We start from the raw sequence: 12,113 nt of genomic DNA, 5'->3' as shown, positions 1-12,113 counted from the left end.
GGACAGCATCAGCAACTGGGTCCAAATGCTGCAAAGAAAGCACATGTGATCAGACTGAAAATTGGAGCAAAATTAAAGTGAAGAGAAATACTGCTTAGTTATAAATTTGACACAGATCTAGAGTTTCCTAGGGTCTCATCTTTTTTGTTGTAATTAATTATTAACAGGCACAGAAGTGTCAGATTCTCTGAAACACAAATTGGATTTGAGATTCCAAGGATATTAGCAACAAGTGACATTGCTGTACGACTCCTGCATACTCACTATGATCATGTTTCTGCACTGCACCCTGTTTCAACACCATCAAAAGAACACACTTCCTCAGTAACTGAGTTTGTCAAAGATGATGTTGAGAATGTAGAAAAAGCAATCAGCAAAGAGGTCGAAGAAGAGTCCAAACAACAAGAAAAACGATCTCACTTAATTCAGGAGGAAAAATTAAAAGTTGAGGAGGAACAAGATGACATTGAAGTGAAAATGGTAGGACACATTTAAATATACACATTTTTTTTTCTTCATGCAACACGTGTTATTAGATTCCTTTAAAGTATTCTCAAGATTTTTCCTAAACAAATAGAAATTGTCTGGGAGCCACTTTCTTGCCAGTGCCTCAATTTTTAATGTGTGTCTTTTTCTTGTCTTCCATTAAAAGTCAATTAATAGTTGAGCCACTAGCTTCAACATCCTAAAGTTCAGCACAGGAATTGCTCTTTTTTTTTTTTTTTTTTTTTTTTTTTGAGACGGAGTCTTGCTCTGTCACCCAGGCTGGGGTGCAGTGGCCGGATCTCAGCTCACTGCAAGCTCCGCCTCCCGGGTTCACGCCATTCTCCTGCCTCAGCCTCCCGAGTGGCTGGGACTACAGGCGCCCGACACCTCGCCCTGCTAGTTTTTTGTATTTTTTAGTAGAGACGGGGTTTCACCGTGTTAGCCAGGATGGTCTCGATCTCCTGACCTCGTGATCCGCCCGTCTCGGCCTCCCAAAGTGCTGGGATTACAGGGTTGAGCCACCGCGCACGGCCGCTCATTTTTATATTAGGTGCACAACCGGGCAGCTTTGATGCCATTTAATTTTTGTGTATTTATTATATATTTCAAACTCACTCAAGGGAACTTGCCATTAAATGGAAACTTACAGTAAATAATCTTATATTACCCTGTTACTTCCTCAGTTTTTGGTTTTGTAAGAAAGAATTTTATAAAGTAAAAATTTATTTTCTTAAAATATCACTCTTCTCGGAAAAATTGACATCTTTAGATATAGCTTTTGACCAATTTAATAATCCTATTCCTTTACTTAGCTTCTGCTCTTTTTTCTGTTGGCAACATTGTCAAGCTTATTTATGTTAGAAAAAAATGTCTCTTAAGAATTTAGTAATACTTTCTCAGAGCCAAGCAGATTCTTTAATAGCCTATTTGCATGTTACGAGGGACCAAAAAATCTCAAGTTTTCTGACAAGTGCTTAAGACATGAAATGTATTAGTTTATTGATTTATTTTCTTTAAACACAGGAGAGGATTAAGGATTAGATTGAATACAAATTTAAAATCAGAATAGGAATTATTAGATACTCTAAGAACACCTGATTTATTAAGAATTCAATTTAAAATATTACATTGGTATCAAAAATTATAGACTGGGCATGGTGGCTCAAACCTGTAATCCCAGAACTTTGAGGTCAGGAGTTCTAGACCAGCCTGGCCAACATGGTGAAACCCTGTGTCTACTAAAAATACAGAAAATTAGCTGGGTGTGGTGATGTACACCTGTAATCCCAGCTACTTGGGAGGCTGAGACAGGATAATCGCTTGAACCTGGGAGGCGGAGGTTGCAGTGAGCCGAGATTGTGCTATTGCACTCCAACCTGGGTGACAGAGTGAGACTTCATCTCAAAGAAAAATAATAATAATAATAATAAAGACTGTAGCAATGTAGAAAAATGGACATGACATAATGCTAAGTATAAAAAAATTGTATTTAGACTCTAATGACAAGCACGTGAAAAATTTAAAGGCATAAGGAAATGAGAACCCAGAAATCTCTGCATACCTGATATTTTAGAGAGGTGGGAAACGAGTGATTTATTCCTCTTTAAAAATTTGTCATTTTGGTTTAAATGTTTTTTGGGCAATAAGATCGTTTTTAAAATAAAAATTTCATTTGAACTCTCAGGTAGTGTGGAAGCTTTACTAGAGACAATAGTATTTCTAGTTCTCTTCCCTTTCCTGGAATATGGAAGGATTATACTCCTCTCCACGTTGAAGCTAGGCATGACCATGTGACTTACTTTAGCTAATGAGATGTGATTAGATTTGACAAACTCATTTATTTCCAAGGGGGAAAAAAAAGAATGGGTAAATAGGTCTCGTAAATAGGTAATAGGTAACATTGTTTCAATATGGAGTAAAATAAAGTAAAATAAAATAAAAAACCCCATTAACGTAAAATAAAATTTGGGAGGATTTGTGATTTTAAATTCCTGAAAACAAAGAACCTGTCAGTGTTTTACATGAGAATTTCATATTATTTATTTTAAAACTGTGATATAATAATTTGAAACCATATAATTTGAACTATTGCATTTACACGGCTAAAGCAATTTTTTCTTATGCATCTATCTCAAAGTGGCCTCATATGGTAATAATTCATTATAGTTCTGTTAATTTTGGCAGTAGTTTTATTTTATTTTTTTATTTCAAAAGGTTTTTGGGGAACAGGTGGCATTTGGTTACATGGATAAGTTCTTTAGTGGTGATTTCCAAGATTTTGGTGCACCCATTACCCGAGCAGTGGATACTGTACCCATTGTGTAGCCTTTTATCCCTCATCACTCCCCCACCCTTCCCTTGAGTCCCCAAAATCCATTGTATCATTCTTACGCATTTGCATCCTCATAGCTTAGCTCCCACTTGTGAGAACGTGTGATGTTTGGTTTTCTACTCCTGGGTTACTTCACTTAGAATAATGGTCTCCAATTCCATCCAGGTTGCTGCAAATGCCATTATTTCGTTCTTTTTTATGGCTGAGTGGTGTTCCGTGGTACATATATACCTCATTTTCTTTATCCACTTGTTGATTGCTGGGCATTTGGGCTGGTTCCATATTTTTGCAATTGCAAATTGTGCTGCTATAAACATGCATGTGTAAGTGTCCTTTTCATATGACTTACTTTCCTCTGGGCGGATACCCAGTATTGGGACTGCTGGATCAAATGATAGAACTACTTTTAGTTCTTTCAGGAATGTATTAGTTTACATTCCCACCATCAGTGTAAAAGTATTCTCTTTTCACCACATCCACTCAAACATCTATTTTTTTTAATTTTTAAATTGTGGCTTTTTTTTTTTTTTTTTTTTTTTTTTGAGACAGAGTCTCGCTCTGTCACTCAGGCTGGAGTGCAGTGGCATGATCTCAGCTCACTGTAACCTCTACCTCCTGGGTTCAAGCAATTCTCTTGCCTCAGACTCCTGAGTAGCTGGGATTACAGGCACGTGCCACCACACCTGGCTAATTTTTTTTGTAGTTTTAGTAGATACAGGGTTTCACCATGTTAGCCAGGATGGTCTTGCTCTCCTGACTTCATGGTCCATCTGCCATGGCCTCCCAAAGTGCTGGGATAACAGGCATGAGCCGCCACATCGTGCCTATTATGGCCATGTTTGCAGGAGTGAGGTAGTATCATATTGTGGTTTTGATTTGAATTTCCTTAATAATTAGTAATGTTGAGCATTTTTTCTTATGTTTCAGGACCATTTGTATATCTTCTTTTGAGAATTGTCTATTCATGTCCTTAGCCCATTTTTTGATGGGATTATTATTTTCTTGCTGATTTGAGTTCTTATAGATTCTGGATATTCTGCATCTGATAATCTTTGTCAGATGCATAGTTTGTGAAGATTTTCTCCCACTCTGTGGGTTGTCTGTTTACTCTGCTGATTATTTCTTTTGCTATGCAGAAACTTTTTCGTTTAATTAGGTACCATATATTTATCATTGTCTTTGCATTTGCTTTTGGGCTATTGTTCATAAAGTCTTTGCCTAAGCCAGTATCTAGAAGGGTTGTTCCAATGTTATTTTCTAGAATTTTTATGGTTTCAGGTCTTAGATTTAAGTATTTGATTCATTTTGAGTTGATTTTTGTATAAGATGAGAGATGAGGATTCAGTTTCATTTTTCTACACATGGCTTGCCCATTATTCCAGCACCATTTGTTGAATCAGGTGTCCTTTCCCCCACTTTGTTTTTGTTTGCTTTGTCAAAGATCAGTTGACTGTAAGTATTTGCCTTTATTTCCAGGTTCTCTATTCTGTTCCATGGGTCTATCTGCCTATTTTTATACCAGTACCATGCTGTTTTGGTGACTATAGCTTAGTAGTATAGTTTGAAGTCAGGTAATGTAATGCCTCTAGATTTGTTCTTTTTGCTTAGTCTTGGTTTGGCTATGTGGGCTCTTTTTTGGTTTCATATGAATTTTAGGATTTTTTTTCCTAGTTCTGTGAAGAATGATAATAGTATTTTGATGGGAATTGCATTGAATTTGTGGATTGCTTTTGGCAGTATGGTCATTTTCACAATATGATTCTACCCGTCCATGAGCATGGGGTGTATTTCCATTTGTTTGTGTTGTCTATGATTTCTTTCGGCAGTGTTTTGTAGTTTTCCTTGTAGAGTTCTTTCACCTCCTTGGTTAGGTATATTCCTAAGTATTTTATTTTATTTTTATTTTTTTTTTGCAACTATTGTAAAAGGGGTTGAGTTCTTGATTTGATTCTCAGCTTGGTCACTGTTGGTGTATAGCACTGCTACTGATTTGTGTACATTGATTTTGTATGCTGAAACTTTACTGAATTCGTTTATCATATCTAGGAGCTTTTAGGATGAGTCTTTAGGGTTTTCTAGGCGTACAGTCATATTATCAGCAAACAGAGTTTGACTTCCTCTTTACTGATTTGGATGCCCTTCATTTTATTCTCTTGTCTGATTGCTCTGGCTAGGACTTCCAGTACTATGTTGAATAGAAGTGGTGAAAATGGGCATCCTTGTCTTGTTCCAGTTCTCAGGGGTAATGCTTTCAGTGTTTACCTATTCAGTATAATGTTGGCTGTGGGTTTGTCATAGATGACTTTTATTGGCTTAAGGCATTTCCCTTCTATGCCGATTTTGCTGAGAGTTGTAATCATAAAGAGATGCTGAATTTTGTCATATGTTTTGTTTTTAATTCTCTGTGGTATATCACATTTATTGACTTGAACATGTTAAATCATTCCTGCATCCATGGTATGAAACCCACTTGATCGTGGTGAATTATCTTTTTTAAAATTTATTTATTATTATATACTTTAAGTTCTGGGATACATGTGCAGAACGTGCAGGTTTGTTACATAGGTATACATGTGCCATAGTGGTTTGCTGCACTCATCAACCTGTCGTCTACATTAGGTATTTCTCCTAATGCTATCCTTAACCCTATTCCCCCACCCCCCAACAGGCCCCAGTGTGTGATGTTCCCCTCCCTGTGTCCATGTGTTGTCATTGTTCAACTCCCACTTATGAGTGAGAACATGCAGTGTTTGGTTTGCTGTTCTTGCGTTAGTTTGCTGAGAATGATGGTTTGCAGCTTCATCCATGTCCCTGCAAAGGACATGAACTCATCCTTTTTTATGGCTGCATGAATTATCTTTTTGATATGCTATTGGATTCGGTTAGCTAGTATTTTGTTGAGGATTTTTACATCTATGTTCATCAGGGATATTGGTCTGTAGTTTCTTTTCTCGTTATGCCCTTTCCTGGTTTTGGTATTAGGGTGATACTGGCTCCATGGAATGATTTAGGAAGGATTCCCTCTTTCTCTATCATTTGGAATAGTGTCAATAGGATTAGTAATAATTTTTCTTTGAATGCCTGATAGAATTCATCTGTGAATCCATCTGGTTCTGGACTTTTTTTTATTACCATTTCAGTCTTGCTGCTTGCCATTGGTCTGTTCAGAGCTTCTATTTATTTCTGTTTTATTCTGGAAGAGTTGTATACTTCCCGGAATGTATTCATCTCCTTTAAGTTTTCTGGTTTGTGTGCATAAAGGTGTTCATAGTAGCCTTGAATGATCTTTTGTATTTCTGTGATGTCAGTTGTAATATTTCTCATTTTGTTTCTAATTGAGCTTATTTGAATCTTCTCTCTTCTTTTCTTGGTTATTCTCGCTAATGGTCTATCAATTTTGTTTATCTTTTCAAAAAACAGATTTTTGTTTCATTTATGTTTTGTGTTTTTTTTGTTTGTTTCAATTTCATTAGTTCTGCTCTGATCTTGGCTATTTGTTTTCTTCTTGGTTTGGGTTTGGTTTGTTCTTTTTTCTCTAATTCTTTGAGGTGTGTCTTCAGGTTATCTATTTGTGCTCTTTCAGAGTTTTTGATTTAGTTATGTAATACTATGAATTTTCCTCTTAGCATCACTTTTGCTGTATCCCAGAGGTTTTGATAAGTTTTGTCACTATTATCGTTCAGTTCAAAGAATTTTTTAATTTCCATCTTGATTTTATTGTTGACCCAATGATCATTTAGGAGCAGATTATTTAATTTCCATGTGTATGCATGGTTTTGAGGGTTCCTTTTAAAGTTGATTTCCAATTTTATTCCCTGTGGTCTGAGAGAATACTGAATATAATTTTGATTTTCTTAAAATTATTTATTTATTTGAGACCAAGTCTTACTCTGTTGCCAGGCTGGAGTGCAGTGGCGTGATCTCAGCTCTGCCTCCCGGGTTCCAGTGATTCTCCTGCTTCAGCCTCCTGAGTAGCTGGGATTACGGGCACACTCTACCATGCCCAGCTAATTTTTGTATTTTTGTAGAGACAGAGTTTCACTGTTTGGCCCGGCTGGTCTCAAACTCCTGACCTAAGGTGATCCGCCTGCCTCAGCTGCAAGACTGCTGGGATTACAAGTGTGAGCCACCATGCCAGGCCTGATTTTCTTAAATTCGTTGAGACTTGTTTTGTGGCCTCTCATATGGTATATCTTGGAGAATGCTCCTTGAGCTGATGAATAATAGAATGTATATTCTGCAGTTGTCGAGTAGAGTGTTGTGTAAATATCTGTTAAGTCCATTTGTTCTAGGGTATAGTTATAAGTTAATTATTATTTTTTAAATTTTCTGTCTTGATGACCTGTCTAGTGCTGTCAGTGGAATATTGAAGTCCCCCACTATTATTGTGTTGCCATCTATCTCATTTCTTACATCTAGTAGTAATTGTTTTATAAATTTGGGAGCTCCAGTGTTAGGTGCGTATATATTTAGGATTGTGATATTTTCCTGTTGGACTAGACCTTTTTTCATTATGTAGTGACCCTCTTTGTCTTTTTTAGCTACTGTTTATAGTCTGTTTTGTCTGATATAAGAATGGCTACTCCTGCTTGTTTTTGGTGTCTATTTGCATGGAATATCTTTTTCCACTCCTTTAAGTTTATGTGACTGTTTACATGTTAGGTGAGTCTCTTGGAGACAACAGATTCTTGGTTGGTGATTTGGTTTTTTTTTTTTTTTTTTTTTGAGACAGAGTCTCCCTCCGTCAACCAGGCTGGAGTGCGGTGGCACGATCTTGGCTCACTGCAAGCTCCACCTCCTGGGTTCACGCCATTCTCCTGCCTCAGCCTCCCAAGTAGCTGGGACTACAGGTGCCTGCCACCACGCCTGGCTAATTTTTTGTATTTTTAGTAGAGATGGGGTTTCACTGTGTTAGCCAGGATGGTGTTGATTTCCTGACCTCATGATCCATCCACCTCGGCCTCCCAAAGTGCTGGGATTACAGGCATGAGCCGCCACACTTGGCCCTATTGGTGAATTCTTATCCATTCTGTAGTTCTGTATCTTTTAAGTGGAGCATTTAGGCCCTTTATATCCAATGTTAGTATTGAGATGTGAGGTACTATTCTATTCATTGTGCTAGTTGTTGCCTGAATATCTTGGTGACTTTTGCCTTTTTTTTTTTTTTTTATAAACACTGCATTATTGTTTTATAGGCCCTGTGAGATTTATGCATTAAGGAGGTTCTATTTTGTTATATTTTGAGGTTTTGTTTCAAGATTTAAACTCCTTTTAGCAATTCTTGTAGTGCTGGTTTGGTAGTGGTAAGTTCCCTTAGCATCTGTTTGTCTGAAAAAGACTTTATCTTTCCTTCATTTATGGAGCTTAGTTTTGCTGGGTACAAAATTCTTGGCTGATAATTATTTTGTTTAAGGAGGCTAAAGATAGGACCCCAATCCCTTTTCTAGCATGTAGGGTTTCTGCTGAGAAATCTGCTTTTAATCTGATAGGTTTTCATCAGATTAAACCTGGTACTTTTGCCTCACATTTCTTAAGATTTTTTCCTTTGTCTTGACTTTAGATAACCTGATGACTGTGTGCCTAGGTGATGATCTTTTTGTGATAAGTTTCCGAGGCATTCTTTGAGCTTCTTGTATTTGGATGTCTAGATATCTAGCAAAACCGGGAAGTTTTCCTTGATTATTCTTTCAAATATATTTTCCACACTTTTAGATTTCTCTTTTTCCTTGGGAACACCAGTTATTCTTTGATTTGGTTGTTTACATAATCCCAGACTTCTTGGAGGCTTTGTTCATTTTTTAAAATTCTTTTTTCTTTGTCATTGTTGGATTGGGTTAATTCAAAAGCCTGTCTTCAAACTTTAAAGTTTTTTCTTCTATTTGTTTAGTTCCATTGTTGAAAACTTTCCAGTGTATTTTGCATTCCTCTAAGTGTGTCTTTCTTTTCCAGAAGTTGTGATTGTTTTTTATTTATGCCGTTTATCCGGAGATTTTTTAATCCATAGCCTGTATCATTTTTGCAATTTTCTTTAAGTTGGTTTTCACCTTTCTCTGATGACTCCTTGAGTAGCCTAATAATTGACCTTCTGAATTCTTTTTGTGGCAATTCAGAGATTTTTTTTCTTGGTTTGGATCTACTGCTGGTGAGCTAATGTGATATTTTGGGGGTGTTAAAGAACCTTGCTTTTTCATATTACCAGAATTGTTTTTCTGGTTCCTACTAACTTGGGTGGACTGTATGAGAGGAAAGATCTGGGGCTCAAGGGCTGCTGTTCAGATTCATTTGTCCCGTGGGGTGATCCCTTGATGTGCTCTCCCTCTTCCCCTACAGATGAGGCTTCCTGAGAGCCAGACTGCAGTTATTATTATTGCTTTTCTGGGTCTAGCCACCCAGTGGAGCTACCGGGCTCCAGGCTGGTACTATGGAGTCTCTGCAAAGAGTCCTGTGGTATGACTCATCTTCCAAGCTCTCAACTGTAGATACCAGAACCTGCTCTAGTGGATGTAGCAGGGGAATGAAGTGGACTCTGAGGGTTCTTGGTTGTAGTTTGGTTTAGTGCACTGGTTTTCGCAAATGCTGGTGTGCTAGCTGTTCACTGGCCTCCAGCCAGGAGGTGGCGCTTTCAAAAGGGCATCAGCTGCGGTAGTGTGGGAGGATACAAGCTTGCCCTAAGGTAATCTGGATAAGTATTCAGGTTTCTCAGGTGATGGATGGGACCATAGAGCTCCCAAAAGATTATGTCTTTTGCCTTTGGCTACCAGGGTAGGTAAAGAAAGACCATCAGGTGGAGGCAGGTATAGGCATGTCTGGGCTCTGACTCTCCTTGGGCGGGAGTTGCTGTATCTGCTCTGGTGGATGCGGGTATGCTTCTCAGGCCAGTGCAATTATGCTCCCAGGGGGATTATGGCTGCCTCTGCTGTGTCATACAGTTCGCCAGGGAGGTGGGGGAAAGTCAGCAGTGATGAGCCTCACCGAGCTCCTACACATCCAGCAAGGCCAGTCTCGCTCCCACCATGCCCCACCAACAGCTACTGAGTTTATATCCAGGCAACCAATGAGGAGGGCTGAGATCTTGCCCCAGGCTACAAGCCTCCCCACTGAGAAAGCAACCAGGGCTTTCAGACTCTGCCCTCCCTGCCCTCTGTGGCTTCTGTGCTTGTGTCTGTACTTCCCATTTCCCACTGCCCCCCACCACCCTTGATCCCCCGTTCCCGGATCCTGCCCAGGAAAATTTGTACTTGGTGGAAAGTATTGCAAAGTTCAGCTAGAAGTTTCCTTCTCCCTGTGGTCCTTCCCCAATTCCACTGGCAGCTCTCCCCAAGGACCCCTGTGAGATAAAGTCAGAAATGGCTTCCCTGGAGACCAGGAGCACCTACCGGACTCTTCCCACTGCTTCTTCTACTTCATTCAGCTTTCTAAATCCATTTCCGTTCTAGTTAAGGTTAAATCCTTCTCCCATGATCTGGATTTTCGGGTTCCCCAGGGAGGATGTGTGTTTGGAGGCAGATTATCCCCCCTCACACTTTGGACACTCACAGTATTTCAGCTGTCTCATGGACTTTGCAGTGGCAAGCACTTCTTTCAGAGTCTGTGAATTATTTCAGTTTTCCTGGTGTGTTCCTGCAGCAGTTCCTAGAGCAAAAGTTCACAATATGAGTCTCCATACACTGTTCTGTCTGTCCAAGTGGGAGCTGCAAGTTAGTCCTGCATTGTGTCTGCCATGTTCCTTGTAAGCCTGGCAATAGTTTTATATTAAATATATAAGCATATGAACCCACTACAATACTGACTGAATAGTGAATTTATATCTTCTTCTCAACATTCGTCATCAATTACTGTAGAGAGCTAGTGGGCCTGAAAGTACCGAACTAAGCTTTTCTTAGTTTGAATGGCCCTTACCAATGAATTTAACTACATCCAGTTTTTGTTATTATTTAATGTTATATTGAACCATTTTAGGTTATAATGATGAATAAAGATATGCAAATGATGATGTTGAAAGTGCCACAAAAGTACACCAAGGAGGCCGGGCGCGGTGGCTCACGCCTGTAATCCCAACACTTTGGAGGCTGAGGCAGGTGGATTACCTGAGATCAGGAATTCGAGATCAGCCTGGCCAACATGGTGAAACCCCATCTCTATTAAAAGTACAAAGATTAGCTGAGCATAGTGGCATGTGCCTGTAATCCCAGCTGCTCGGGAGGCTGAGGCACAAGAATCATTTGAATCTAGGAGGCAGAGGTTGCAATGAGCTGAGATCGTGCCACTGCACTCTAGCTTGTGTGACAGAGTGAGACTCTGTCTCAAAAAAGTATGCCAAGGAAAACCATTATATGAGTGGTAAGATGCACATTTTATCAAATTTGAGTCTATGTTCAAATACATAGTCTAGGCTGGGTGCAGTGGCTCAAGCTTATAATCTCAGTAGAGATTATCGGCAGGCCTAAACAAGAGGATCCCTTGAGCTCAGGAATTCAAGACCCGCCTGAGCAACATAGCGAGACCTCAGCTGGACTAAAAATAAAAAAAAGTAGCCAGATGTGGTGGCATATGCCTATAGTTCGAGTTGCTAGGAACCCTGAGATTGCCTGAGCCCGGGAGGTCAAGGCTGCAGTGAGCAGTGATCATGCCACCACCCTCAAGTTTAGGCAAGACTGCAGGACCCTGTCTCAAAAACAATAAAAACAAAACAAATACATAGTCCAAGAAACCTCAAATAAAGATCAGCAGGCAATTAGTGATATGGCAGAAATAATTCTACTTTATAAAAGGCAATGAAAACTTGTCCAAAGTCTGTGAATGGTAAGAATTGTGTGAATGGTAGATACAGGAACCTGGCTGGAGGAACTGTATATCAAGGGATTTAGAAAGAGATAGGTGATTGCCTAGAAAATGAGAGTAACATTGACTCAGCACCCTCATTTCCAGGAACAAATCTTCTGACCACCACCAGACACATGTGGAGATGCTTATGCTTATGTACATGTGCTCTATCCTTCTGCCGAAAACCCCACAGCATTCGGAAAATGCTAATATGAATAAGGCTGAAGTTTGTATGATTTCCACAGAAGCAGAAGAACTCCATAGTACTGGTGAAGTGTGCCAGGGCAGGAGGGGGAGGCCATCTTCTGTGCTGAAGCGGGAAGGGTGGTGGGTGACTGCCTAGAGCGAAGAATCCCCCAACGCAAAACTACTTGTCAGATGGGCCTACACTTTCCACAGATTCTGAACAGTGTAAACCGCCTTTTGTAAGTGTGAGTAGACTGCAGGGAGCAAAAAATCACTAGATTTATAA

The 12,113-nt window shown here is 39.4% G+C and overlaps 1 protein-coding gene across 9 annotated transcripts in view; it reads left to right on the top strand.

Moving 5' to 3' along the window:
• The window catches only part of DNAI7 (dynein axonemal intermediate chain 7), an 84,778-nt gene that overhangs the window by 44,526 nt on the left and 28,139 nt on the right, over positions 1 to 12,113 (top strand). For all 9 annotated transcript variants that reach the window (XM_073020561.1, XM_073020564.1, XM_073020558.1 and 6 more), the window contains one exon: positions 168 to 480. In XM_073020561.1, the coding sequence (XP_072876662.1) occupies positions 168 to 480 (313 nt within the window). The remainder of the gene's footprint in view (positions 1 to 167; positions 481 to 12,113) is intronic.

This window comes from Chlorocebus sabaeus, chromosome 11, assembly GCF_047675955.1.
Source record: "Chlorocebus sabaeus isolate Y175 chromosome 11, mChlSab1.0.hap1, whole genome shotgun sequence".
NCBI lineage: Eukaryota > Metazoa > Chordata > Mammalia > Primates > Cercopithecidae > Chlorocebus > Chlorocebus sabaeus.
The sequence above is the reverse complement of the archived record's forward strand: the minus strand, read 5'-3'. Positions and strand labels throughout refer to the sequence as shown.